The sequence below is a fragment of the Peromyscus leucopus genome, chromosome 3 (assembly GCF_004664715.2).
Source record: "Peromyscus leucopus breed LL Stock chromosome 3, UCI_PerLeu_2.1, whole genome shotgun sequence".
NCBI lineage: Eukaryota > Metazoa > Chordata > Mammalia > Rodentia > Cricetidae > Peromyscus > Peromyscus leucopus.
The window spans coordinates 4368679-4392317 of record NC_051065.1 but is presented as its reverse complement, the minus strand read 5'-3'; the positions used below and the strand labels follow the sequence as shown (position 1 = coordinate 4392317).

The 23639-nt window shown below is 39.3% G+C and overlaps 1 protein-coding gene across 14 annotated transcripts in view; it reads right to left on the bottom strand.

The window, feature by feature from the left end:
- The window catches only part of Cadps2 (calcium dependent secretion activator 2), a 552385-nt gene that overhangs the window by 286135 nt on the left and 242611 nt on the right, over positions 1–23639 (bottom strand). For all 14 annotated transcript variants that reach the window (XM_037203488.1, XM_037203487.1, XM_037203485.1 and 11 more), the window contains exons 4-6: positions 19238–19318; positions 11041–11277; positions 3739–3860 (exon numbers count right to left, since the gene is read on the bottom strand). In XM_037203488.1, the coding sequence (XP_037059383.1) occupies positions 3739–3860; positions 11041–11277; positions 19238–19318 (440 nt within the window). The remainder of the gene's footprint in view (positions 1–3738; positions 3861–11040; positions 11278–19237; positions 19319–23639) is intronic.

Below are 23639 nucleotides of genomic sequence, written 5' to 3'. Positions count from 1 at the left end.
AGAGAGGAGAATTCTGGGAAGCGGAAGGCTGAGGAGGAGACACTGCAGCCACCGCCAGGACAAGCAGCATGTGAAGACGCTGGTAAGCCACCAGCCACGTGGCAAGGTATAGATTTATAAAAATGGGTTAATTTAAGATAAAAGAACAGTTAACAAGAAGCCTGCCACGGCCATACAGTTTATAAGTGATATAAGCGTCTGAGTGATTATTTTATAAGTGGATTGTGGGACTGCGGGGCTTGGGGAACCTGGAGAGAAGCCCTCCAGCAACAATAAAACCTTTTATTTTTGTGAAAAATATCAGTGTTAAAGAAATATGTCAATATAAATTGAATATAAGATTTTGTAGAAGCTAGGCTAACTAAATAAAAGCCAACTATACAGAACAAACATTTTATGATTCCATTCTTTTATCCTCCACTCTGATGTGTTCTTTCCTGGAACTATGAGTAGAAACAAGAACAGATTACAGGTGGGTATGGCAAATCTTTTCAAACTATCTTTTAAGACACAGTAATAATATAATTGAAAAATTTGGTACCTGTCAGTTAACTTGTGAAACAATAAACTTACACATGTTATAACCAAATAAAACTGTTTAAGAAGTTTATATAAAAAAAGGCATGGCAATGAGAACTCTTAGGACAGCTGACCCTCTTAAAGCCCCACAGACTAGTAAGTAAATAAAAAATAAACAGACGTAAGTGCCAGGAAAGAACTCAAGAATCCAAGTGCACTAGTCGGTTTCCAATTCTGCTGTTGACTAGACTTGAGTTATAACAGCCATTGGGGTGACCGGGTGCAACCTGGGGCTTTCATTTCCTGGTCCTAAGAAGCTTCTGCCATTGACATTATTGACTATACAAAGAACCTTTTATACTTCCCCAAAGCACCATAACGAAGGAAAATGAAGGCACACTATAGCGATAAACACAGTGCTGAAATCATGCATAGTGATTAATTTACAGTCTTAACTACATAAATTGATAAGATTGTAAAGCAAAGCCAAACTTTGTATATGACGATACTGTGAAAATAAACAATAAAGCAAACTAAACTTAAAATAGAAAATCGTATAAAAGCTAATTTATAAGATTTCTAAAAATACGTATTAAAATGTTTAATTGGAGTTATCCTACATGGGAGGTGGGAGAGGGTAGCAGGGATAATGATTTCCCTAGACATAAAGCCTACTGACAGGTTTAGGATACCATCCTTATAGTAGTTAGTCAAAGGGGTCCCAGAGACTTCTTAAAAAAATACAGGCAAGTGTCATTTCTCTTGACTTCCCTCTAGAACATTATGATAAGACCTTATTCCTGAAGATACCACATACTTTGGCCACAGGGCCTAGAACAGCAGTCCTTCACTGCTTCACAATCCCTTTGGGGGTCCAATGCCAGACAGAGATCCTGCATATCAGATATTTACATTACAATTCATAACAGTAACAAAATTAGTTATGAAGTAGGAACAAAAATAATTTCAGGGTTGGGGTCACCCCAACATGAGGAACTGTATTAAAGGGTTGCAGTATTATGAAGGTTGAGAACCACTGGCATAGAGCTTTGAGGTTGATAACATGGACACTTCCTTCCTATTGCTCAGCTTCATTGTGCCAGGAGGGGCTATGTAGGTGGTAGGAGAAGAGTCATCACCTAGTTGTGAATTCTGAACGCGACGATATTGACCAGACTGGCAATGTATACTCATCAGTATAACGGTGGCATAAATTTTACCAACTACTTTGTAGGTTTCCTATACTCGAGCAGTAGATGCTCCATACTCAATAAGCAGGAATAATAAGTTGGTCAGAAAAAAAAGGAACATGAGTTGGGAAGAGAACATGATAGGACCTAGAAGCATATTCAATTGTATACATTTATGAAATGGAGGAGGAGTGGATCTGGTCCCAGAGGGAATGGCTGGGCAGTGGTAGGCAAGGAGTCAGGAGGGTAAGGAGTTTGAATGGCTGCTTCTGGACACTACATTACTCTGTTTTAAATCTCTGATCATAACATTTAACCCTCTGCATCTTGCCAAAGTGCCTGCTTCAAAGCAATGTGATTCTTGTCCATTTCATCTTTAGTGCCTAACCAGTGCTGTCCAGGATCTCAACAGAAGGTTTCTGAACAATCAAAGTGTACATTGACACCATGCAAGAAAGAAAAAAGATATGCTCTGAAAGCAGTGTTCAAATGAACATCTGACTTCCTTAGGCCCTCAGGACAGAGAAGCATTTTCTTTTATGGTTCTCTCTTTCTTTTCTTAAATTAATTAATTTATTTTACATCCTGACCACAGTTCCCCATCCCTCCTCTCCTCCCATTTTCCCCTCCTCCCCCTGCCTAATCCACTCTTCTGTTTCTGTTCAGAAAGGGGCAAGTCTCCCATGAGTATCAACAAAACATGGCTTACCAAGTTGCTGTAAGACTAAGCTCTTCCCTTTGTATTTAGGCTGGGCAAGGCAATCTAGTATGAGCAGTAGGTTCCCAAGAGCCAGCCAAAGCATTAGGGATAGCTCCTGCTCCCATTGTTATGAATCCCACAAATAGAGCAAGCTACACAACTGTCATATATATGTAGAGGGCCTAGGTCAGTCCCATGTGGGCTCCCTGGTTATTGGTTCAGGCTTTGTGAGCCAGGTTAGTTGTTTCTGTGGGTTTTTTTTCTTTGTGATGTCCTTTACCCCTCTGGTTCTTACAATCTTTCTTCCCTTTTTTCAGCACGATTCTCAGAGCTTGGCCAGATGTTTGGGTGTGGGTTTCTGCATCTGTTTCCATCAGTTACTGGATGAAGGCTCTCTGATAACAATTTTGGGGTAGCTACCAATCTGATCACAGGAGATGGCCAGTTCAGGCTACATATCTACTATTGCTAGGAGTCTTAGCTGGGGTCATCCTTGTAGGTTTGTGGGAGTTTCCCTTGCATCAGGTTTCTACCTGACCCCAAAATGCCTTTCCCCTTCCAGTTTAGTACTCTCTCTCTCCATGCACCCTCAATCTGATCCCACAAGTTCCCATCCCCACTGGCCCCCAGTCCACTCAGGAGATCTCTTCTATTTCCCCTTCCCAGGGAGATCTATGCATCCCCTGCTTGTTATCTAGCCCAGAGAGGCAATTTCTATCAGAGCTAAATCTGGAAAGAAAATTATCTTCTTAGCTTCATTAAAATCATTTTCAAAGTTTGAAACATGGTTAGTCAGCAAATGACAGTGTCATCATTTCTGATTTTTGCGTGGTATTCTTCTTTAACTGTTTACTCACTGGATCATTCCAGGCTTCAGTGCAGAACATCTTCCACATGCGTATACTACAGAACCTCAGGGAAGCAGAAGCTACTGCAAGACAATTTTGGTAACCTACACAGGTCCCCAAATAACCTTGGTACCAACTCAGCAGTCCTCATAAATGATTTAGAAACAAATGTTTTGTGGCCTAGTGATTAGCTTCATGTCTGCATCAATTTGAGATGTGGTGGTGGTGGGGACATGGAAGGGGTGGAAGGGAGCAGACAGGGGCTGTAGGGGGAGGGAAGGGAGAATGGCATAATTGTATTTCAATTAAAAATATGTAACATAAAAAGAGAAGTGTGCATAGTGATCTTAACACAGTTGAGACAAAGCTAGCCAAATGGTTTCAGTTCCTAGGTATAATATCATATAATTATTTACATAATAAGACACATTTCTTTGGATAAAATAAAATGTCTTTTTTTTCTTTTTGTCACAGAGCTTACTGTGGTCTTGAAGCTTCAGCCTGATCTGTCTGGAGCTTTTCTCCGCCTTCCACCTCCATTGTACAGTAGACAATCCGATTAGGAGCGACTGACTTCAAACCTTGCACTTCCATTATGACGATCTAAAGATAAAACAATTTGAAATTAATATGTAAAGTGGATATTGGTCAATAACACAGACAAGTAACAGCATGAATAGTTTGGTAAGGATCTCAGGAGACCCCATTTTCACTCCTAGCTGAGGACCTATTGGGAGGTGATGGCTTCTGAGAAAGGGAAAGCCAGTTTTCTTCAGAGGTGTGACTCCTGGCATGTCGAACGTGCTCCAGCGGATGGCTTCAACCATGCCCATTTTGGTCACAATAATCTGGGACTGAGTGGAATGTATATGAGACACACACACACACACACACACACACACACACACACACACACACACGAGACTCATATCTATATGAGAGGACAAGAAGTAGGAAGTTGGGAGGGGGAATGAAAGCGGGTCTTGAAAGAATTAGAGGAGGGGAGTTAGGGTGCTGATATGAACAAAATACTTTATACACATGCATGGAACCCCCAAAGAATAAATAATAAGATTTAAAGGAATAGTAGCGTGAACATTCAGGAGTAGGAAGAGCAATTGATGAACTCCTCTAGTGCCATCACTAGTGTGTCTGGGACATCTAAATAAAACAATACAGCCCTATTGGTCTAATTTCCAAGGAGGGGGACAAAATCACCCCCCAACATTAGTGAGAAAGAGCCAAGGGTCATAGACCATCAGCTAGCTGAACTGTAGCTAGTTCAGTTGATTCTCAACAAAGCCTGATCGTGATTTTATAGAAAATAAAACTCTGCTGTGCTCTATGCTGCATCATCTCCCCTCAGTCTCTCGGTGGCTAATGCAACAAGAAGAAAACAGACAAGGTTGTCCTACAAACAAAAGAAAGGGAGGCACTACACAGCATGTGCCTGAGCAATATGTAACCACAAGGCTACATGGTACTTAAACATGCAGCCCAGAGATATGATGGAACATAGCCATGTATCAGTAGACCCACAGCCAGGCACAAGGTCCACTAGCCTAATGTTAATGGGAAAGTTCACTGTGAAATTATCCAGACTCAAGCCACAGATTCCCCCATGCAGTTAAGTGATTCCTGGGCTGACAATCATGTGCTTCTCTTGTTTTGCTTGATTTAAATGTCCCTTTACATGGCATGTTCAGTATGCTAGCTTACGTTCTGCTTCATCATTCCTTCTCAAGGCTTGGTGGATGGAGATCACACAAATGTTATCTCATACGTCTGCTTTTGATACCATAAACTTCCTTAGTGGGTTCAATATACACTGCATGAACTGAGTGCAGGCACTCGTTAGGTGTTTTCCACACACCAGTAAACAGAAAACTAGGAGGGGAGTGTATTTTCTGCAACCAACATGTCAGTAGCAGAAATCAGGTTCTAATGGCTATAATACGCCACTGAGCCACAGCCTGGTGGTGCACCTGGGCTGAGAGGGAGCTTGATAAGCATCAGGAACAGCCAGGAAAGGGAGCAGGAGCCACTCACTGAAGAGAAGGGCAGTTTGAGCAAAGCTTTTCAAATCTGTACTTCCTGAATCCTAGATTCACTTCCTGGTTAAGACACATTCTACACTGGACCAGCTCTAAGCCTAAAAACTGAAATGTGAGAGCTAGACACTGGATTTGCTGCTGACGTTTACGAGTTTTCATTGTTGAAGTCAGGATCCAAGGAACCAGCTTTGCTTAATGGGCCTGGCTGATGTGACAGCCTGTGGTTGGAAGGCTAGCCACTCATCCCTCAGGTGTTCTGGACCATCCTTGCTTAACATGATTTCATTGTGCCGCTGGGCACATAACTCATTCATGAAACACTGTGGGCACAGAAAGCAGATTTGTATCCATCTATGGGCACAAAATATCTGCCTAAGACAGATACCGCAATAAATGATGTCAAAACAATTTTATAAATTTGTTATTTATACAAGCTTCTCAGACCACACAAAAGTAAGTTTCAGCTTGCATTCTCTTCTTTAGAGGTTACATTGCTAACTCAAAAGCTCAATCTAACATATTGGTGTAGCTGGAGGGCTTCTCTCCAGGTTCCCCAAGCCCCGCAGCCCCACAATCCACTTAAAAAATAATCACTCAGACGCTTATATCACTTATAAACTGTATGGCCGTGGCAGGCTTCTCGCTAACTGTTCTTTTATCTTAAATTAACCCATTTTTATAAATCTATAGCTTGCCACGTGGCTGGTGGCTTACCGGTGTCTCTACATGCTCTTCTCCTCGCGGTGGCTGCAGTCTCTCTCCCCTAGCCTTCCGCTTCCCAGAATTCTCCTCTCTCCTTGTCCCACCTACCTCCTGCCTGGTCATTGGCCATCAGTGTTTTATTTACATAGAGTGATATCCACAGCACTTCCCCTTTCTTCTTTTTTTAAAAAGGAAGGTTTTAACTTTAACATGGTAAAATTACATATAACAAAACAATTACCGAGCAAGAATTATAGTTACAATATTAAAGAAGATGTCCTATCTATCTTATATTTGTGAGTTTAAGGTTTTATAGCTAACTTATCTTTTATCATAACTGAGGAAATTACGACTATCTAGCCTTCAACCACATCAAAGACCTGAGAAGGAACATAATGGTACCTGAGAAATGGTAGACGGATGCAAGCAACTTCAGGAATCTTGCAAGAGTAGACCAAGACAGCTGGCAGCCTGGACAGTCACCTGATGTTTCTCAGCATTGTTGGTGCATTCAAATTGGCTACAGGCCTAGAGTATCTGACAGACCATTTTCAGAAGCAGGAATTCTGAGAGACCATCTTACCCTGTCTTGGCAGAGTACAGTGGTCGCTTTCCTTGTGTTCCGCTTGTCCAGAAAGGAGAGCATTGCATTTGTACTGTCAGCCATCAAGGCAAGGGCAGTTCTTTGCCCAGTAGGCCATTTTGTGCCAAAAGACAAACTTCCAAATGGAAATGACTTAGAAGCCCAACATTCTCTCGGGATCAATTGGTGCAGCCAGGAGCAATTGTGTCTCACGTCAACAGAATTCTAAGTTATTTAAATGCCATATTCTCTAGGTCTATGAAGTGTTTGAAGATTACCTATCTATCTGAAATATATCTATGTATACCTAGAAGACTTAACTAACATGGCTACAAATATGATTATCATAGATGACTGATTATTAATCTATTTTTAATCATCCATTACAATTTTAAATGAGTTAAACATAATACCTCAAACAAGAATAGAAATATATATATACAGTATAACAAAATTAACTTCAAGTTTGTATTAATAAACTAAAATTTTTACCAATGTAAAACATTTTAAACATAAACTAAAATCTATACCAATGTAAAACATTTTAAACAAGTTGTTCTTTAAAAGTAGGTTCATTAATCTACCCTTTTATCTTATCATCTCCATATCCTCCTATATATCTATATTATATCCCCTTTTCTTTTTTAGAAAGAGATCACATTTATAATCAACCTGTTTTAAATAAAAATATTGGTTTTTCTCTGTCCCACACCAGAGGGCTCTTCTGATTTGGGACACAAGAATCTTTTAACCATTTTTTTTTTTTTAAAGCAATATGTCTGGGTTTAGAGGGGGAGTGAGCCAATTCCACCTCTAAAGCCAGCTTGGTATATTTGGGAATTTGGGCGTAGCATCTCTTACTACTTCCTGCTGGAGGGGGGCGCTGTATCTTATGGGGATACAAAGAAAATTTTAGACCTATGGGGTAGTCCGTGAGGCTGTATTGTGTGAACCAGTTGCCTTGAAACTGGTCTGGATGTTGGATCATCTGGGCCATGGTGTCATCGGAGACCTTTCAGGGGGTCTTGGCTGGTGAAACCTGATGTATCTTAATCTGGAACAAGTCCACAGCCTCTGGCTTTCTGTGGAAACAAAAGCAGAACCTCTTTTCCAAAGTAACATATCCTTAAATCCAAATTTTGAAGTCAAGTTACCTTTAAAATATACATATTGGTTTAATTCAACATCTTTTTTGATCAAATGTTTTTTTGCAGTTAAAAATCCCAAAGACAACACAATCCAGATTGTCTGTGTAATATTCATCTTTACGTGTCTTTTTACATTAATTTTTTGTCTCTTTCAAGCCTACGTATATTTTACACACATTGTAAACGATGTTATCTGAATCAGTCTTTTTGTGAGCCTATTGCTTTAAACCGCATCCTTCTAAGCCTGAAACAGCGCTGTGGCTGCTGGCTCCGCCCACTTCAGCTTCCCAACATGGCAGTGGTACGTTTTCCGCCAGCTCTGGGAGTCATCAAGTCTCAGAAATAGTGGGTCTAAGCTTTTATCAAAGCAGCATGTAGCCCAGAAACCTTTTTTTAAAAAAATACTAGTAAAGACTAAATCTACTACACAGCATAATGTGCCTCTGGCAGACCCCTCATTCCCGCCATACTGCCGGTCAAACGCACTCGCCAGGAACCCGCCAGTGTTCAAACCTGCGTTTTGCGGCATCTAGCTGCTCATATGAGACAAGAAGCAGGAACCTGGTTTTGGCTCTGTTTAGAATTGGTTATTAAATATTCTCAGGTTTAAGGTGGAAACTCGAGCCGTTGGGCGCCATTTGTAGCTGGAGGGCTTCTCTCCAGGTTCCCCAAGCCCCGCAGCCCCACAATCCACTTAAAAAATAATCACTCAGACGCTTATATCACTTATAAACTGTATGGCCATGGCAGGCTTCTCGCTAACTGTTCTTTTATCTTAAATTAACCCATTTTTATAAATCTATAGCTTGCCACGTGGCTGGTGGCTTACCGGAGTCTCTACATGCTCTTCTCCTCGCGGTGGCTGCAGTCTCTCTCCCCTAGCCTTCCGCTTCCCAGAATTCTCCTCTCTCCTTGTCCCACCTACCTCCTGCCTGGTCATTGGCCATCAGTGTTTTATTTACATAGAGTGATATCCACAGCATATTGGTAATAAGGCACAGAATAACAATTCAGTCACTTGATATCACTACACAAGGCCAACTTTGACTTTGAAAGGGAAAAAGAACTGTTATTTAAAATTTTTGAAGACTTTTAAACAATAAAAAGGGAAACGTTCAGAACTGTATGTTCACTTCAGAATATTTAAAATAAAAATTATATAACATTAAAACTATTTTCTTGGGCTGGAGAGATGGCTCAGAGGTTAAGAGCCTGGGCTCCTCTTCTAGTGGTCATGAGTTCAATTCCCAGCAACCACATGGTGACCTACAACTACCTATAATGAGGTCTGTTGCCCTCTTCTGGCCTACATGCATACATGCATTTGGAACACGGTATATATAATAAATAAATAAATCTTAAATTTTTTTAAAAAAAATCTATTTTTGGGCTGGAGAGATGGCTCAGAGGTTAAGAGCACTGACTGCTCTTCCAGAGGTCCTGAGTTCAATTCCCAGCAACCACATGGTGGCTCACAACCATCTGTAACGAGATCTGATGCCCTCTTCTGGCCTGCAGTCATACATGCTGTATACATAATAACAAATAAATTTAAAAAAAAAAAATCTATTTTCTCCCTATAAATTTAAAATACAAAGGTCTTGTGAGAAAATGTTACACTGCAATTAAATGATTTAGGAGAAAATTTTTTAAAAGCATTAACATCTTTTTTTTCTCTGTCAGCCAAATATCTATGGCAGGAGATGAGAAAATCCAAAGTATAATCCACTATGTAGTTCCAAATTAAACATTCATGTTCTGAAGCTGGAGAGACTGAAAAAAAAAACCCAGAGGCAAAGCAATTTGGCAAAGCCATTAGGTAAACCCAGGATGAACAGCCACACATTTTTACTCTGACACCAGGTTTAATACATTTACCTACAAAGCAATCCTGGGAGTGAAGACGACGAGAAGCAGTTGTCACATCCTCAAGTCCATTAAATGGAGGAAAAAAGAACCAAAGCAGACACTTGCTTTTTCTGCTGCCACTTAGCAAGTTGAACGTCATCAAAGAATTTAAAATCTACCCCCCGAGACTGGATGCCCTTGTCCAGGCCAGTCAGCAAATACAAACAGTGGCATTGGGAATGGAACAAAGTGAGAATCACAATCTAAAGAAGCAGCAGTAACACTTCACCAGAAGCTTTGGGAGAGGGGCTGGGAAGCAGGCTGAGTGAGTCAAGAGCTTGCTCTGCAATCGTGAGGACCCGAGTTCACATCCCCAAGCACACACACGTGGCAGCAAGGTCTGTAACCCTAGCACTGTGTGTTGGGATGCGGGGGGTAGAGACAGGCAGATCCTGAGGCCTCATTGGCTACCCAGTCTGGTCCAAATAGAGAACACTAGGTTTCCAGTGAGAGACCCAATCTCAAAAAGTGAGAGGGTAAATGATTGAGGAAGACACCCTGATGTTAACCTCTGGCTTTTACATGTGCCCACAAGTGTAAACATACACATACACACACACACACACACACACACACACACACACACACACACACACACACAGTTCAGAAACTATAAATTTATGTGTGACACTGCTGACATTTGCACACAGAACAGATATCGTGAGGTGAAAACACTGGAGTGTAAGCTAAATGATGACCTGACTCTTTATAATAATACAATCTTTTATCATCATTTCCTTTACATAAGGTCTTTCCCCAAGGACTTCTGTGGGAATGGGTATATAAACTCACAGACATAGTCCACATATTTAGATTAGATACTAACACAGATTAACACACACGCATGGGAGACAGGAATGAGCAGCTTCAGCATGGCTGGTCCTCTGGATTAAAATAAGATGGATACAATCCTGAGGTTTTGCAGACATACTTCTAAACTTGTTTTATTTGTTCCTGTTCTGGCCATGTTTCCTCTCTTTATAATGAAAGTAGAATTCCTGAAAAATATTTTTTTCATCATTATAGCACCTAATACTGTGCTTCAAACATTGTGCTTGATTAAGTTCTAGAATGCTAATCCCATAGGTGAAGTAAACTAAAACCTAAATTAGTCAAAAGCCATATAAGACAGACACCACTTGCATGTTTAAATCCTCTTTGCACCTCATGTACCTGATGTTTATTTTGTCAATGTACTTACACTAGTTTAGAGGGCACATAACCATGCCTCTCAGCTATTTCATTAATTCTAATATGGGTGCCACATTGAAAACAACGTGTGTTCATTTGTATATAGAACAAAGACAGACAACAAGGACCACTTAAAAGTCAATGGCAACTCCAGCACAGCCTCACGTCTACAGAGGAGGGGAGGGAAAGCCACTTACCTCTAAGGTGAATGACAATACCACATCAGACTTGGACAGCTGGATCTCATTCTCATCTCCTAGGTCCAAAAATGCAGAATTCTGGGAACGCTTTAACTTCTGTAGTTTAAATTCTGGACCGCCTTTAGAAACGGGAAGACTCTCTAAATTGGCCATCAGCAAATTCACGGAAGCCCGCAATTCCTCTATGTACATACTCTCCATTTCTTTTGAGATAAATCTGGGGAATCTTCTTTCCTTAAAAATGATTAAAAAAATAATATTAGGCCAGTCCCATTAGTTATACCAAAAAAGGCTACACAATGAAATGGCTCACCTGCATGGTTCTATGATAGTTTCCATATAATGCATCTACCCAACTTCAGTCTGGGGGTTTAAAAGCCCCAGGTTTTGGCAATCTTGACTATAACTAAAGGTTCCTTATATATTTCATGTAGAACCATTGTGGTATGGAATGAATAACATTGTCTATATTCTTTCATATTAATCACTCTTATAAGATGTGCTTAAGTGAAAACAGGTAGGATGAAATGGCTTCATGTGTAAATAAATCTTAACTGGCCACCATCTTCGAAGGACTTGGAGTAAGTGATCTACAGAGAAATATTTAGGATACACTGCTCTGCTAACCAGAAGAAAATCATTTTCCTGGCACCATTCTTACCATACATGTACATTATTGGGAGTACTTATGCACAAAGAGTAAAACCCCTTTTACTGCAAATAATATCGATATATTTCTAGAATTGGATAATTTTCACATTGCACAAACATGCAAAGATCCCTTATGGCCACAATTCAAACTTTCACTAAAGGTTTAGAAAAAACTCAATGTAAAGCAAAAAGCCAATTTATGATAGAAAAGAAATAACAGTATAATCTGGAAGACTCTATTCTATTTCAGGATTCCATTGGCAGCTTTCTTTTTTAAATCTCCCCAACCAGCTTCTCATTTCTCAATTAAAAACAACATCCTGGGGGTTGGAGAGACAGCTCCACAGTGGAGAGCAATTGTTCTTTCAGAGGACCCGGGTTTGGTTCCCAGTTCCCACATGGTTCCTCGCAACCACCTGTGATTTCAGTCCCAGGGATCCAACTGCCCTCTACTGCCCTCTACAGGCATGCACACAGTGCACAGACATACCTGCAGGCAAAGCACTCATACTCATAAAATAAAATAAATTGAAAAATGTAAAACACAATTGCCAGAACATTAATATTTAGAGTTAAATTGCCTGCTGAGAAGATTATGCTAATTTATATTCCATAAAACAGCAACAGAGGACATTTTTTTTCTCTCTCTTTATTCTTTGCTAACTTGGCATTTGGCTCTTTCCTTCAATGCAGAAGGGATGTATTTATTACATGAGGTCAAGAGTTCCATCACTCTTAGTGTAAACTAAAGGCTTGGGGAGGAAGGTTTAGCATGGACACATTTCCAATGATTTTTTTTAATGTTCCAGAAAATCTCAGCCTTCACTGTTGTTTCCATTTGTATCACTGAAAACCCCACTTTTAATAACAGCATCGCTAACAGCAGTGGGATGCGTCCAGCATGCTCCTAAGAATGAGGCGGGCCTCTGACTCACTTGTACCAGGTCATTCACTGCATGGACTGAGACATCTGGCGTCAGATCAGGAACCAGCCTAGGAGTCTCAGGCTGCCTGTTTTCTCTCCTCCAATTTAACCTTCAGATATCCCTCTTAAAATCATTTACACATAATCAATGCTAAATTACATATTTTTACAAACATTAAATTTCTGCATTAGCCGGGCAATGGTGGCGCACGCCTTTAATCCCAGCACTCGGGAGGCAGAGCCAGGCGGATCTCTGTGAGTTCGAGGCCAGCCTGGGCTACCAAGTGAGTTCCAGGAAAGGCGCAAAGCTACACAGAGAAACCCTGTCTCGAAAAACAAAAAACAACAACAACAAAAAAAATTCTGCATTAATAATTAATTTTCCTCAAGACCCTTAAGTTGGAAGCCTCATTACTAAACCAAGATTTTGCATATCCAGCAGGACCGTTTCTCATGTTTCCTTAGAAAGAAATCAAGGTGACTCAATTTTTTTTTAAATGAAGGCAAAAAGGAAAAAGAAATTCATTAAACCACAGCTATGTATTATTTTAATGATATAATTAATTTTAGGTATATGAATCTGTCTGATACCTGCAGATGAACTGGAGTTAGGGATGTTTTTGTAAGGGAGTCCGCTAGAAACTGAACCCAAGTTCACTCTTAAAAGTAACAAAAGCTAGCCGGGCGGTGGTGGCGCACGCCTTTAATCCCAGCACTCGGGAGGCAGAGGCAGGCGGATCTCTGTGAGTTCGAGGCCAGCCTGGGCTACCAAGTGAGTTCCAGGAAAGGTGCAAAGCTACACAGAGAAACCCTGTCTCGAAAAAAAAAAAAAAAAAAAGTAACAAAAGCTCTTGAGCACTCAGCCACTTCTCCAGCCCCAGTTATATATGTTTGGACAAGCTTTAAAAGCTTTCTGGGAAAAAAGAATCATGTGAAGTTCAGAAATGAGGCGGAAGGATGAGGGGACAGATCTGTTCAGAGATAGAAGGGTAATGCTCATCTTTAATCACCTGAGGCCAGGTACCAAGTTACATTTTCTGTTTACTATGGATTAAACATTCCAGACAGAGAACTGACAAGTTAGCTTCTGCAATTCTGTCTGGAAAAGATGCAAATGTTTGTCTCCTATTTAAAATAGCCCAATGGCTACAATGTAAGTATATATTTTAAATTAACCACTTTGTAACTAATCCAAGAAAGTTAAATAATGCCCAAACACTTTGTTTCTCAGAGTCTCTCTTGGATATTTTTATTATTCAACTGGCTTGTCCACTGATAATGCATTGAATAAAATACTGTATTTTCATTTTTTATTTGTATGGAATTTATAATTTTTCCTTTTAAAATTCTATCTTCACAGAGGAGAGAAAAAAGAGCCTGTGACATATTTGAAAGCTCAGATGCGTCAATTTTTTTTTCAAATTTCCAAGGTGTTGCTTTATGAAAACTAACATTAGCACATAAAATAAAACCTATTTGTATTTACGTATTGCTAAACACATTTCATCATCATCTGTCCAAGAGGACACTGATAGGCATCATGAAAATAGATTTATTATTTCAGTTTTGTGGGAAACTGACCATATTACATTTTTATTTATTTTTGAAAAAATGCTCATAAGTCTTCTACTAAAGATTTGGCATTTATGGGTAATATTCCACCAACTTCATTCAACCTGCTTTTGTTGACTCTTGGAAACAAAGGAGTCCATTGCTTTTCAGATCAGCATACATGTTAAATCTGATCATTTATGTGAATGGGGTTAGACAAGGAGCAACTTTCAAGTAGTTTAACTGGGAGTTTTTCCCATAAATGAAATTCTAACTTGGCCCATGTAGACATGGCACACTAGTGCCTCTAACATGATGATACATGAATGTTTGCCTCCTGCAAAGGTCTCTATTATTGTTACTCACTGTTTCACATGTCCTTGACCTTTCTCCTCCCTTTCTAGCCAGGCCCATATCACTGGTAAGTCTCCCCAAGCTGAAAAATCTCTGCTTTGTCTTTCATGACTTCTCAGGTTGGGTTCCTTTAGTTCAAAAATATGAAATGCTCCAAAATCCAAAACTTTTTGATCACTCTGATGGCACACATCTAACATGTGATGAATATAGACAAAAATTAGGTGTACCATGTAAAGGGCTACACAAAGTCATGTTCAGTCTACTCAATTAAGGTATAAAATATCAATGTAATAGACTTCATGTTAAGACAAAGGTCCTGCTGATGAGACTACTTATGCATACACAAATACCCTAAAACCTCAAGGATTCCAAATCTGGAATACTTCCGGTCCCAATCACTGGACAAGGGATAATCAATCTGTATTAATTTTAGGATTACAGTATTGTTTGAACTATGGATGTAGACTTAGTCCCAAAGGCAATGGAGGTATTTGCAAATTTGAGCAAATTCAGTTATCTCTACCATATATTGATAGTCTCTCTCCCTTTCTATTTAAACATGCTCCTGCATGGGAGAAGGCAAGAGCCTTACAATTACATCAGGAATTCAGTCCTGCCATGGCTTTCTGATGATAACATGTAGTAGTAAGATTTGGCTATTCAAAAGATATCCATGGGGGCTACAGAGATGGCTGAGAGAGTAACAAACACTTTCTGTTCTTGCAGAGAACAAAGATTTGATTGCCAGCACCCATGTGGCATCTTATAATCGAAGTCCAGTTCTAGGATATCCAGTGCCCTTTTCTGGCCTTTATAGGCATCCAGGCATGCACACAGTATACATACATGTAGGCAATCATGTTCCTGTAAGTAACCTTTTATCCATGCTCCTATAAGGGGGAAAAACACTGGTTCACTAAGCTGCACTTGAGTGGAGTATTTCCTTTAGTGTGTCACAACTCTCTATGTGGGGTGACAAATGTTTGTTTACAACTCCCTAATGGCTATATGGGTGGGTCTTGTTCAGAAAGCTTTTAAAGACCTTAAGAAGAGAGGCTAATTTGTCTTGGAGATCAGCAATTCTGCCTCAAGACTGCAAACCTAGAAGCCCTGCTTAAATCTCCCTTCCACAGGCCTGCTCTGCAGCTGCAGACTTAAGACTACACTGCCTTGTGACTGAGTTTCCAAGCTGCCATATAGATATATAGACAGACACATGTAGAAAACATCATTTCTTCCTCCCCATCTGTCTGGATTCCTGTGGGTTCTGTCTCTCTGGACAGCCTACCTAACACAGGGAATAAGCCATGAGTGTCCACAGAAGATGTCTGTAAGAAGAACATGGGGTCTGGGCAAAGACCTGAAGCAAGAAAGGCAAGGGGTCATGATCGATGAAATGAACCGAGCCAGGGCCAGAACTCAGTGGTGTTTAAGGGCAGTGGGGCAACAAACCACTCACAGAGCACGTGCAGACCCCTTTAGCAACGGTTGATACTTATTGACATGGCACTTTCACAAGGCTTTTGCAGAGAATCACTGGCTGTTGAGTTGCCAGTTAGGGGAGGAAGGTAGACTAGCTAAAAGGATGGAACAATTACTCTGATGGAAAGCAGTGATGCATGACCCCAAATGGAAGAGGAAAAATGGCAACAATTGTCATATAGCAGAACTATTGCAGAAGTAGAATCAGAGTGTGAAGGCTCATGTCTATAATCTCAGCGCTCAAGAAGGTGAGGCAGAGGGGTCAGGTTACTCTGAGGTTCCCCTTTGCTGTAGTGAGATTCTGTCTGAAAAAATAAATGGAGGCAAAGTTTTCCTAACAAGTTTTGCATTAAGCATGAGAATAAGAAAGGAGTCAACTATGATGACAAGTTTTTTTTTTTGTTTTTAGCTTGAGGAACAGGAAACGTGGTGCTGCTCACAGCTGGTCTAGCCTGGCCACCTGACCATTCATCCCCTTCTTCCTGCACAGCCACTCCGTGGATCTGTTTTCTTGGCCGTAACAATCACCTCCCATAGTTTAGCAACACAGCATGTCACCACTTATCATGGGCCTTCCCAAATAAAATATAAGCTGTATTTGGCATGTAGAAATATTTGTCTTATTTTAGTCCAAGGCAATTATATTTGTCTGGTTTTATCTTAAGCACTTAGGATAGTACGTGCTTTTAATAGTGGATGACCAGTAAATATTGTGAAATAAATATGAAGATCGAAAATTAAATAATTTGCATACTACTGCCCATCTAAAAAGTAAACATAAACTTAGCTACAAGTTTTCCCAGCCTTGTTAACATTCCCTAACTTCTTCCTTGGCTAAAAATAATAAAAATCAATATCCCTATTACTTGACACAAATTTCTGACCCGTGATTTTATTGTTATTATGTAGCTTTTACTGCTTTACCGAGTATAAAAGGGTGAGTTCCTGATTGCAAACTGGTAATGAATCACTAGTCTGCACTTATCAGACTAAGGAGGTCACAAATGTAGGGAGCAACTAACCTCTGGAGCCCAGGGCAGGGCCTGTGACCTAGTCTATCAATGCAGTAGCATGGTGATATGGGTGAAGAGAGTAATCTTCCAAAGCCTCAACACTGTCTATAAAATCCATGCTATCACCTGCCCTTGTGGCTCACAGGGTAATGAAAAGAAGCATCAATCAACAAGGTCAGTGTGTTGATGAATCAGTCTTTTACATATTATTCTGAGAGCTTCAGTGTGGTGTATTCAAAGTAGAGAAGAGTAAAACCTGTTCTATATGCTAGACTGACGTTTCTGCTGAAATGTTTTGTAGTTTTGAAGCATTTCACACTTCTAATCCCACGTTTCACTTCTTTCTCACTACTTTTCCCAACTAATCACATCTCTACTGAGACCAATGGGCTGTCTCAAAGGGAAGCCTTCTTGGTCATTGCTTATCCAGTCCTGTGACTCAGGCCAGAACTTGTAAAAACACACTTTCTGTAGACATGAACTTTAGAACATACCTGTGACTTTCTTTTATATCTGTAACGATCCAGAACATCATTCAAACTGATTGGAAAACAATCATGTATATCTAATTCTCTGGAGTAACAAGTCCAATTTATAATCAGGCAGCAGTAATGGTACTTCTAAACAGGTCTCTGGATTCTTTCCGAGCCTTTGGCCTATAAGAAAGGCAACCAGCCTTCTAGCCAGGTTCAAAACAGGCTAACATTCAGATAAGACTTCTTCATCTCTAAAGTTTTCAGCAGCTTGCAGCTGCTGGATTTCTATGCTGTGAACTGCACAATGCACCCTCTGAAATGGTTCATTGCCTCTGTCAATGTCTAGAGGCCAGCAGGGAGGCATTTCTCTTCAACCTTGCTCTATGTATGAACATCACTCTTCAGCCTCTCATTCATAGCATCCCATATGGCCAGTCATCTGGAGATTCTCCCTCTAGAAATTTGCCTTGCTTTGTACAACCTACTACCAACCCTATTACCCAATTTCTGTTTTCCTTTCTCTTTTTCTGTCCAATATCTCAATCTGTTCTCTAGCATTAATTTTAGACAGGCAGAGTATTAGCACTCTGAAAATATCATATAATCACAAATACATTTTTTTTCTTGGCAGAAGTATACAATGTAACTTTGGAGTCAGTATTTGAAACATACTCCCAGTGCTGGAGAGAAATTCACTGTCTTGGCTTAAGTGGACAGACATAGACTCATTAAGTAGTAAATGCTTATGAATGTTGATATGCAAGTCAGATAAGAGAGAGGTGGGAGGAAGGAGGGAGGACAAGGGGAGAGAGAGGAGAAATATACAGAAAGGAAAAGAGAGAGGGGGAACAGAGAGAGCAAAGAGAGAGACAAGGGAGGCAGGAAGGGACACATGGTGGGAGAGGGAGGGAGAGAAGGAGGCAGGAAGTGAGGAAGGGAGGAAAAAAGGGAGGAAGGGAAGAGAGGGAGACACAGAGGAGGGCACTCTATCTACCAACTACCTAGGTCTGTTCAGCAGAAGGAAAAGGAAGGAAGTCATATGTGCTCAGCAATCCACAGCCATATCTCTCTAATTATTTTATGAAGGATTAAAATTTTTACATCATTGAAGTAAATTAATCTGTCAATTCACACCAAAAATAGTTTTGATGGTTAAGATGCATCACTCTAAATAACCAAATTATTAACAAGGAACTCAGCTTTTGTTTTAAATATATTTCTGTTCTCAGAAATAGCGATTATGCAAGGAAAAATCACTAGGATTATTATAGAAAACACACTTCATCTGTCAGATTCTGTCTTATACATTTCAAATTATATTTTGAACAGTCAATCATTCCATCAAATTGGCACCATTATTTGCCAAGCACTGTGTTGGAAGCTTTGGAATATGATCTTATAAGGAGACTTTTTCCCTCTGATTATATTTTTCATGGTACAATATTAAAACTCTTCAAGATCTAGTTAGGAGTTAGAAAAAAATCAGATTTTTTTTAAACAATTACAAAAGTTATCATTGAATTTAGATAATTCACACAGTAAGCATAGAAACTTCAGGTATGCAGCATACTCCATTTAGAAAATGTGAATTCAGATATTTGGGATTAAGAGTTATTAATATAGAAGAGCAAACCATAACTCATGCTGGGTGTCTCTTTCTGCATCAAGCATGTAGTTGGCAGACAGACATTCAGACAAGGAAAGATATGCGGCACAGCATGTTAGCCTGCATAACATACCTTTGCCATTTTCTCTGCCAGCTGCAGACGGCCATCGAGTTCTCTTCTGATCTGGGCTGCTTGCTCATCAGCATTATCCAGCTTAAAATGAAAAGAAATGCATGGGTGTGTAAAATGATGACACAGTGGCATAAAAACAAAGAATAAATGACTAAGAAAGACTCAGCAAATTCCCTCGGCTACCTATTCTGAAGTCTGCTTGGTTCCACTGTAGCCCAATTATATTACTTTTCATTTGGGTTTTAGTCACAAAATGTTGAATTTGTAAGATTCAATAGCTCCATTTATTAGGAAATCTAATTACCAAAATAACCCTGTGCCTAATGTGTTTGTAACAAACCTAAAACAGGAAGTCCTTGTTTCCTTGAGTTGACATAACTTATCATCAAATATGTTTTTCCTATTCTCTCTTCAAGGTCAGCCCTGAGCACTTCAGTATTGATGAATTTCTTATTTTGTTCTCTTTTGGATGACAAGATGTTGATTAACATTTCATTTCTTATTTCCTACTTTTAAAAGTATCTCATATTTTTTGTTTGTACTAATGTTAAACAGTTCAAGTACCACTTAGCTGACAGCTTCCTTCCATTAAAGTCTGCATGCATTGCTCATTCTAGTGAGGACACTCATGCAGCCAAGAAATGTTTGCACCTTTCTACAGACAAGCACTGAATTGGAGTTCCATTTCAGTGTTTTAAATTTAATAGAAGGCAAATAAAATTGTAATCATTATCTTTCAGAAATCATCCACTGATATGGAAAATTATTTTCATTTATGAATTGCAATCATTCTTAACTTTTTCTATAACGTCCTCATGCCCCTCCCCCTTCCCAATTACTCAATCTTCCCTTATTAGTTCACCATAAGATGTTAAACTGGTGATATTAAATAGTAAATTCCTTTTCACTTCAATCCATTCTTCTTTTCTATCCTCATTATCAAGAAGGTAGACTAAAGTATATAGCCATATTTTGTTAAAGATAATTTAAATATTTATTTATGTGTATGTGTGTATCTGTGTGAATGCATGCCACATGTGTGCAGGTGTTCATGGAGGCCAAAGGAGCATGTTAGATCCCACAGATCTAAAGTAACAGGTGGTTGTGAATGTTGTTTATTATTTTTTCTACGAGGGAAAAATAAAATTAAAAAGGCAATTTGCATCTAAAGGAGTCATAGATTTTCATCTCAGAACATTAGTATTTGAAGGAGCCACAAAATTCTTCGATTTTCACCAGAGTAGTGTTTACCTCATCAAAGACATACATCTTTAGATTATGGTATCCTGTGTAGTCTGGGCTTTCTGTTGTTTAGACCAGGCTGGCCTCAAACTCAGAGACAGGCCTGCCTCTGTTTCCCTAGTGCTGGGATTAAAGGCGTGTGCCATCACCATCTGACTGTTTTACTTAATTTTGAAGAAGAGTTGTTCTTCTCCTTTCTGAATTTTAGTGGGGTTTATTCTGTAAGAATGAACTTTAACACATCAATGGCTTAATGGCATTTGTCTGAGGATGTGGACAAAGGAGAGAAATGCTGTCCTGCATCTCTTCTTTTCAAAGCTAACCTCTGAGATCAGGAGCCTAACTTTAGTGAGTTCAGACACTGAGCAGTTCTGATCCCTCGAGGTACCTATTACAATCATACCTCTCTCCTTCTACCCAACTCCCAAATGGTTAGTTTTGATAATGATGAACTTAATCTTACAGAATACTTAAAAATATATTCTGCTAAGACAAAGAGGATTTTATTTTACTTCACATAACAAAGTAAGATATATTCACTAAAGAAGGTAACATTGATAAACAGTGGACAGCTTTGAGTTTGAAGGCTTTGACCCCTTTGCAATCTGAAAGGACCCGAGTGCCCTCCTGAATACTCATGTTCAAAACTAGTATCACTGACTGAAAACTCTCAAATTTTTATCTCTAGCTACAACATGCCACAGGACATCCAGACTTATCTTTACCTGTCTACTTGAAAATTCAACTTATATAAAGGAAAGGTATGCCCTACAAAAGCTTCTCTGTTTCAAGAGGTCCCATTTATTAATTGTTGCTCTCAGTGTCTGTGCTACTGGTGTTATATTTAGGAAGTGATCTCCTGTTCCAATGCATTCAAGAATACTTCCTACTTTCTCTTCTATCAAGTTCAGTGTAACTGGATTTATGTTGAGTTCTTTGATCTTCTTTGACTTGAGTTTTGTGCATGGTGACAGATAAGGATCTATTTGCAGTCTTTTACATGTTGACATCTAGTTATGCCAGCACCATTTGTTGAAGATACTTTCTTTTTTCCATTGTATAGTTTTGGCTTCTTTGTCAAAAATCAGGTGTTCATATGTCAGGGTCTTCAATTCGATTCCATTTGCCTGTATGTCCATTTTTAAGCCAGTGCCAAGCTGTTTTTATTACTATAGCTCTATAGTAGAGCTTGAGGTCAGGAATGGTGATGCCTACAGAGTTTGCTTTATTTTACAGGATTCTTCTAGTTATCCTGGGTTTTTTTGTTTTTCTATATGAAGTTGAGTATTGTTCTTCCCAAGTCTGTGAAAAATTGTGCTGAGATTTTCATGGGGATTGTATTGAATTTGTAGATTGCTTTTGGTAAGATTGCCATTTTTACTATGTTAATCCTACTTATCCATGAGCATGGGAGATCTTTCTATTTTCTGGTATCTTCAATTTCTTTCTTTAGAGATTTAAAGTTCTTGTCATACAGGTCCTTCACTTGTTTAGTTAGTGTTGCCCCCAAGGTATTTTATATTATTTGTGTCAATTGTAAAGGGTGGTGTTTCTCTGATTTCTTTCTCAGCCCTTTTACCATTTGTGTATAGAAGGGCTACTGATTTTTTTAATTGATCTTGTATCCTGCCACTTTACTGAAGAAGTTTATCAGTTGTAGGAGTTCCCTGGTAGAATTTTTGGGGTCACTTATGTAAACTATCATGCCATCTACAAATAGTGGAACTTTGACTTCTTCCTTTACAAAGTCTATCCCTTTAATCTCCTTTTGTTGTCTTATTGCTCTAGATTATAGAACTTCAAGTACTATATTGAATAAGTATGGGGAGAGCAGACAGCCTTGTCTTGTTTCTGATTTTAGTGGAATCACTTTAAGTTTCTCTCTGTTTAATTTGATGGTGGCTGTTGGCTTGCTGTAAATTGCCTTTATTATGTTAGGTATGTTCCTTGTATTTCTGATCTCTCTAAGACCTTTATCATGAAGGGGTGTTAGATTTTGTCAAATGATTTTTCAACATCTAATAAGATGATCATGTGTTTTTTTTCAGTTTGTTTATATGGTGGATTATATAGACAGATTTTCCATGTTGAACCATCCTTGTATCCCTAGGATGAAGCCTACTTGGTTATTGTGGATAATTTTTTTGATGTGTTCTTGGATTCGGTTTGCCAATATTTTGTTGAGTATTTTTGTATCAATGTTCATGAGGGAGATTGGTCTGTAATTATCTTTCTTTGCTGCAAACTCTTGAAACTGAGAAGCTTTTGTAGGGCAAATGGCACAGTCAATAAGACAAAAAGACAGCCTACACAATGGGAAAAGACCTTCACCAACCCCATATCTGACAGAAGACTGATCTCCAAAGTATATAAAGAACTCAAGAAACTAGACATCAAAATACTGAACAATCCAATTTTAAAAATGGGCTACAGAGCTAAACTGAGAATTCTCAAAAGAAGAATCTCAAATGGCTGAAAGACATTTAAGGAAATACTCAACATGCTTAGTCATCAGAGAAATGCAAATCAAAACGACTCTGAGATACCACCTTATACCTGTCAGAATGGCTATGATCAAAAACACTAATGACAGTCTATGATGGAGAGGATGCAGAGCAAGGGGAACACTCCTCCACTGTTGGTGGGAATGCAAACTTGTACAACCACTGTGGAAATCAGTATGGCTATTTCTCAGAAAATTGGAAATCAATCAACCTCAAGACCCAACCTTACCACTCTTGGGCATATACCCAAGGAATGATCAATCATACCACAAAGATACATGCTCAACTATTTTTATAGCAACATTATTTGTAATAGCCAGAACCTGGAACAAATGTTGATGCCCATCAACTGAAGAATAGATTAAGAAAATGTGGTACATATACACAATGGAGTACTACTCAGCAGAGAAAAACAATGACATCATGAAATTTGCAAGCAAATGGATGGACCTAGAAAATATCCTGAGTGAGGTAATCCAGACTCAGAAGGATAAACATGGTATGTACTCACTCATAAGTGGATACTAGATATAAAGCAAAGGACAATCAGACTGCAACCCACAGATCCAGGGAGGTTACCTAGCAAGGGGGACCCTAGGATGCCTGTGGCTTATAATAAGTTTTGGTTTTGCCCAATTACTGGGCAAGCTTTAGTG